At 39.0% G+C, this 6,998-nt stretch overlaps 1 protein-coding gene across 2 annotated transcripts in view; it reads right to left on the bottom strand.

Moving 5' to 3' along the window:
• Positions 1–1,522: 1,522 nt before the first annotated feature.
• Positions 1,523–6,998, bottom strand: part of PARG (poly(ADP-ribose) glycohydrolase) — a 164,577-nt gene continuing 159,101 nt past the window's right edge. For both annotated transcript variants that reach the window (XM_045283673.1, XM_004716237.3), the window contains exons 17-18: positions 3,413–3,541; positions 1,523–2,593 (exon numbers count right to left, since the gene is read on the bottom strand). In XM_045283673.1, coding sequence (XP_045139608.1) covers positions 2,439–2,593; positions 3,413–3,541 — 284 coding nt within the window. In that variant the 3' untranslated portion in view covers positions 1,523–2,438. The remainder of the gene's footprint in view (positions 2,594–3,412; positions 3,542–6,998) is intronic.

Genomic DNA, 6,998 nt, shown 5'->3' with positions numbered 1-6,998 from the left:
ATTGTCAAAGACAACTGACCGACTTTACGCAGAAAATCCCTTTATCCTCTCAATTTCTACACAAATAAAAGGCACTAGACCAGTGGTTCTCAACCTGTTGGGTCGGGACCCACTTGGGGGTCGAATGACCCTTTCACAGGGGTCACAGGATTTATAATAGTAGCAAAATTACAGTTATAAAGTAGCAGTGAAAATAATTTTATGTTTGGGAGTCACCACAACATGAGGAACTGTATTAAAGGGTAGTGGCATTAAGAAGGTTGAGAACCACTGCTCTAGACACTGACTAAGGTCCCATTTTTCCCTTCCAGTACTGATAACAGGAGTTTGGATCACCTACCTAAGCCCTTTAGTAGTATGTTTGGGATTATTCTCAAAACCTGAATAAGTGCTTTGGTGATTAAACCCTATTTTCCACACAGACTTGATATTGGCTTTCACTTTTCCTTTTTAAAACCATTTTATTGGGGGCTTATACAACTCTTATCACAATCCATACATACATACATGTGTCAAGCACATTTGTTGCCATCATCATTTTCAAAACCATTTGCTTTCTACTTGAGCCCTTGAAATCAGCTCATTTTCCCCCTCCCTCCCTGCCCCTAATCCCTCACAAACTCTTGATAATTTACAAACTATTATTTTGTCATGTCTTACACTGTCCAACAACTCCCTTCACCCACTTTTCTTTTGTCCGTCCCCAAGGGAGGGGATTATATGTAGATCCTTATAATTGGTTCCCCCTTTCTATTCCACCTTCCCCTTCCCCTCCTGGTATCGCTACTGTCATTATTAGTCCGGAGAGGTTTATCTGTCCTGGATTCCCTGTGTTTCAAGCTCGTATCTGTACCAGTGCACATCCTCTGGTCTAGCCGGATTTGTAAGGTAGAGTTGGGATCATGACAGTGGGCAGGAGGAAGCATTAAAGAGCTAGAGGAAAGTTGTATGTTGCATCATTGCTACTCTGCACACTGACTGGCTTGTCTCCTCCCCATGACCCTTCTGTAAGGGGATGTCCAGTTGCCTACAGATGGGCTTTGGGTCTCCACTACATACTCCCCTTCATTCACAATGATATGATTTTTTGTTCTTTGATGTCCTATACCTGATCCTATTGACATCTTGTGATCACACAGGCTGGTGTGCTTCTTCCGTGTGGGCTTTGTTATTTCTCAGCTAGATGGCTGCTTGTTTATCTTCAAGCCTTTAAAACCCCAGACACTGTATCTTTTGAAAGCCGGGCACCATCAGTTTTCTTTACCACATTTGCTTATGCACCTGCCTTGCCTTCAGTTGGCTTTCACTTTAACCTCTGAAAGACATACTTATTTATTGTTGCCAATTTTAAATTAACACAATTTTACAAATAAAGGATTTTAAACAGAGCCCTTGATAACGACTAAACCTAATTATTTTCTATCATTGCAGTTTTACTTAAATCTCATGTGCTTACATATAGATACACTTCAAGAATATTTATTTATATATCAAATATAGATATATGGGAGTTTCTGACAAATGATTTTTTAATAAAAATTTATTAACTATATAACTTTTCAATACCAGAGAAACATCAATATGTACAAATCAACATGAAGTTCCCAGCTCCCACACTTTGGTTATATGAATATGCTTTGAGCACCACAGAACAAACACTAATCTCAATTTAAAAAGAAAAATAATCTTAAACAAAAAACCCTTCAATACTCTTGAATCTGTTTTCCTTACATTATATGGAGAAAACCCTTTTTTATTCTACATTGGTTTCCATCATGGTCAGTTTCCAATAGTATCAAGAAAAAGTGGTTGGAGGGAAAAGGACAACCATAATAGGTAAAGTCTGGAAATAGAACTATTTTCAGAACTACTTCTTTTTTCAATACAGAAATGATCTTAACATAGCTTTGCATCAAAAAAGAGGTATGAAAACTTGGGGCTGGGGAGAGTAAGCCCAACTGCTAATTTTCAAAATTAAAAAACTCAAATAATGCAATCACAAGACTTGGGATAAAAGGAGCACAGGGTAACACCGTAGCAAAATCGGTTACAGAGCTTCTTAGATTTCAACAAATTCCCTGCAATCACTGGCATCTGCTAATTGTAGAGGCATTTGGTATTATACATAGGCATCAATGAGACACTTGACAGCAGTCTTTCACAGGAACTCTGATGGGCAAGAGAAAGAGAAATCAAAGAATGAAAACAGAAATAGAAGAAAATGGAAACAAAGTACATCAAAGTCCATGTAAGCCGGGATAGTGGGGGCCTCATAGCACATACTGAAAATTCTATGTATATAGATTGCATCCTTTACTGAAATGTGAATTATATACACATTTATGTTAAGTTAAATCAATTCATATATTATCTCTAACAACTCAAACAGAACATCTCTACCACAAGGTGAAAGGAGATGCTATTATTCCCTCAGTTCCTTAGGTTCCTGTCTTTTTCCCAGACTGGTTGGTGATCTCTGCACAGGAGTCAACAGCATGGTATATGAACGGATACAGCTTGATATCTGGAACAGGAGTGGAACAGCTTCTGCATTCCTCATTATAATATCGTTGTAACAGCTTATATACATCCCCTGGAGAGACAAATTGATTTTCATATTAAAATAAAAAACAAAACAAACCCACTGGCATTGAGTCGATTCTGACTCAGCAACATTATAGAGTAGAGTAAAACTAATCAAGAGCAGCTGGTGGATTTGAAATGCTGACCATGCAGGTAGTAGTCCAATGTTTATTCCACAGTATCCTCAGAACACACTGGACATTAAAGTGTATAGACAGGGGAAAAATACAAGAAAGGACTCCTATTTTATCTTAATCTAAATAGCATTTGGCCAAATTTGGCTTTTGAAAATGTAGCATGAATTTCATATACTTGGAAGGATTTCCTGACAAAAAGTTAAATACTTTAGAAACATTTCTAAAAAGCTACTTAGTAGATAATGATTAAAACTGGTGCTTTGACTCATTTTGGGAGTTAACGTCATCCCTAATGACACATTCAGCTCCTGAGGTAACAAGGCCTTTCAAGTCCAGCTGAGAAAAACTGTCTATCTGATAAATATGACTCAGAAAGAAGCCTCTTAAATTTGAACTTGCCCTCACCATCTTTCCTCTCTTTTTTTCCCTGTATATCAAAGTAGAAACTCCAACTTCTTTTCCTTATTTTAACAAACTGACATATTCATTCAAGATCTTAAATAAAACTTTCCCAGAGTAGAAAAAATAGGACTATGATGATGTTCACCTTCTAAGGGCTTTGTGCTCCTTATTTATAGTGATGTTTTCCATTTGTTCTTAGGTATTATGATCCATCCAGATTTAGCGAGAGTTCCTTCTGGACAGTGCACAATCCATTTAGATACCAAGTGTCAGGATGATCTCCTACTTACCAACAGTCAGTTTCCTCTCTGTCAGGAAAGTGTGCATGCTGTAAATGTCTCTCATCAATTCTGAATCCCCAAAGGTGAAATAAACCACATCTCGTTCAGCAGCAGCAGCTGCCAGTATCTGTATTAAGGCTGTGGGAAAGAGAAAAGACAAGGCAGTATATGATACTTTCCATTAGGATACCACTTGGTCGTTCCAGGTGTGCTAAGTTGAATCCTGAATTAAAGATTTAGATGTCCAATATACACATTAATAGAAATGGCAAACGCAGGATGGCCATAAATCATCTAGTTGTCTGACTTTTCAGATATGCTGCCGAGGGCATCATAAACAAAAGAATTTCTACACGGGTGCTTTTCTGGGTCACAAATAAAGAAAGGTATATTTGAGTGTAATTGTGGCACTAGAAAGAAAGAAACAATTCCAGATTAATACGAGTTTTTAAAAAGGTGATGTATATATATTTTTACTTGTATGTAATGTATGAATGCATTTAAAAATTCATTTGGAACTACATTGTTTTAATTATTTTGTCTTATTACAGTCACAGGTCTCTGTCTCACAGGAGCTTATTCGTTTATTTGACCAATAAACTTGGGAGATTTGAATGCTTTCATAAACTCTAAAGCTACCCTGAACAGCACACCCTAATTCTACCAACACTTCCACCTCCATCACAATCACTGTAACATATAATCAATGTTACTTGGGACACTGAATGGTAGCAGGTGTGCTTGAGTATTTAAATGGCTGAGAACTACTGTCCCTGGGAATCAAAAGTTAGCAATCACTAAGCCTGAAGTATGTTTCAAAAAAATAGATTCCTTCATAATCTTAATCTCAAGATACAGATTAGAGTACTGTATCACAGTACATTTACAGATTTACTCATTGTACGGTGGAGGACTTCCAGCAAGGTGGTGAAATAGACATATTGCACAGACCTTCTGCAACAAAGGCATGAGATACCTACAAAACCAGATAGAGATCATAATTCTGGAACCCTGAGTTTTGGTGAAAAGGATAACCCTAGCATTGTAGTGGTTCTGTATTTGGCTGTGATCTGCAAGGTCAGCAGTTCAAAACCACCAGCAACTGGAAGGGAGAAAGTTGGGACCTTCTATTCCCAGAAACCCACTGGAGCAGTTCTACCCTGTTGCATAGAATTGCTATGAGTTGGCACTGACTCCAGGGCAGTAAGTTTGGTTTTGGTTTAGGAGAACAGAAAAGGCCTGAGAGGAAACAGATGGATGCCATTCAGACAGCAGGCAGGAACACTGCGGCTAGCAAGATGAAAAGAGGAATCCTTATTTGTTCCCACATCTTCCTGGTGATCAGAAATCCTACCTTCTCGACCCCCTTGCTCTGCCTGAGGTTGGAGCCTTGCACTCCTGAATCAGGTGCAGGGTGCACAACCCCCTAATCCGTAGGTACATGAACAAACCCTCATCAGACCCAGGGTACACAGTATCTATTTCATGGTCAACTCCATTCTGGTGGGAAATACTCTTGTAACCAACTGCCCTGCCACAGCTGCTCTCTGGGCCTGAAATAAGTTCTTCCAGAAACAAGCACCTTACTTCAGTTACCATCTGAGTTGGCACAAACTACTTCCAATCAGGTGCCCTTCCTCAGATAATAAAGAAGTAAAAAAACAAACAAAAAAACACCCCTCAATCCAGGAGCGGTATCTCATCCCTGTGAGTTCTGTACCTCAAAGAGAGTGCTGACCAATAGTGGGTGCCCTGGCCCTCACAGTCATCTTTCTTTCTTAATTTTGTGGGTACAGTGTTTTATTATTTTTATTTATATATTTATTTTAATCATTTTATTGGGTGCTCATACAACTGTTATCACAATCCATACATGCATCTATTGTGCCAAGCATTTGTACATGTTACCATTATCATTTTAAAAACATTTTCTTTCTACTTGAGCCCATTGTTTTTTCCCTCCATCCAGCCCTCCCACAAGAACCCTTGATGATTTATAAATTATTTTTTCATGCCTTACATTGACCGATGTCTCCCTTCATCCACTTTTCTGTTGTCTGTCACCCTGGGAGGGGGTTATATGTAGATCATTGTGATCGGTTCCCCTTTTCTCCCTCACCACCCCCTTACCCTCCTGGTATTGCTACTCTCATTATTGCTCCTGAGGGGTTTATATGTCCTAGATTCCCTGTTTCTAGGTCTTATCTGTACCCATGTACATGCTCTGGTCTAGCTGGATTTGTAGGGCAGACTTGGGTACATGATTGTTGTGGTGGATGAAGTATTAAAGAACTAGAGGAAAGGTGTATGTTTCATCATGTATGTCTCCTCCCTGTGACCCTTCTGTAAGGGGAAGTCCAACTGCCTACAGATGGGCTTTGAATTTCCACTCCGCCCTTCCCCTCATTCACAATATGATGTTTTTGTTCTGGGTCTTTGATGCCTGATACCTGATCCTGTTAACACCTCATGATCACACAGGCTGGTGTGCTTCTTCTGTGTGGGCTTTGTTGCTTCTCAGGTAGATGGCCACTTGCTTATCTTCAAGACTTTAAGACCCCAGACACTATATCTTTTGATATCTGGGCACCATCAGCTTTCTTTACCACATTTGCTTATGCACCCCTTTTGTCTTCAGCAAATGTATCAGGAAGCTGAGTACCACGGAATGCCAGGTTATTATAACAAAAGTCTTATTGCATTGAGGGAGTGCTTGAGTAGAGGCCCAATGTCCATCTGCTACCTAATACTTAACATATAAATATATGTACATAGATCTATTTCCCTACTGTTATATAAAAATATATTTATATATGTACATGCCTGAATTTAGACCTCTATAAATATCCTTTGCCTGCTAGTTCTTTCCTCTATTTCCTTTTACTTTCCTCTTGTCCCACTATCATGGTCGACCTTCATTTGGGTTTCAGTAATTCCTCTCAGCTACATTGCACTTGATCAAGCCCTACCAGGCATCCTATACACTCCTCGCCCTCAACTTTAGATCACTTGTTGTTCCCTTATCCTTAGGTTGGTTGATACCCACCCACCCACCGTTCCTTTCACCTGCCTCCCCCTCTCCCATGTCCCCCAAGAACCGCCAGTCCAATTGTTTTCTCCTCCATATTGTTTATTTTGCCAATCTTATCTGGATAAATACGCAGAGCCAATAATAAGAACAAAAACAAGACAGAGCAAAACAAAACAAAAAAACCCAAAACAACAACAAAACCAACGACAAAAAATAGAAAAGCCTATAAATAGTTCCAAGTCTGTTTGTTGACCTTTAGGAGAGTTTTCTGGTCAAAAACACTGATGGGGTACCATGCTCTGGCTCCAAAGTCTATTTTTGGTATTCCCTGGGGACTTCATTGTTTTGCAGTATTTTATTTTCAATAGGCCCAGGCATCTATTTTGTCTTCCACTGTGTGTACTTCTTTTATTTTATTTTATTTTTTTTAAATAATTAAATCATTGTATTGGGGTCTCGCACAATTCTTATCACAATCCATACATCCATCCATTGTGTCAAGCACATTTGTTGCCCTCATCATTCTCAAAACATTTGCTTTCTACTTGAGCCCTTGGTATCAGC

This window comes from Echinops telfairi, unplaced genomic scaffold (genome assembly GCF_000313985.2).
Source record: "Echinops telfairi isolate 266 unplaced genomic scaffold, ASM31398v2 ScPeMD7_7465;HRSCAF=8503, whole genome shotgun sequence".
Lineage (NCBI taxonomy): Eukaryota > Metazoa > Chordata > Mammalia > Afrosoricida > Tenrecidae > Echinops > Echinops telfairi.
This window is presented reverse-complemented; position numbering and strand designations above follow the sequence as displayed.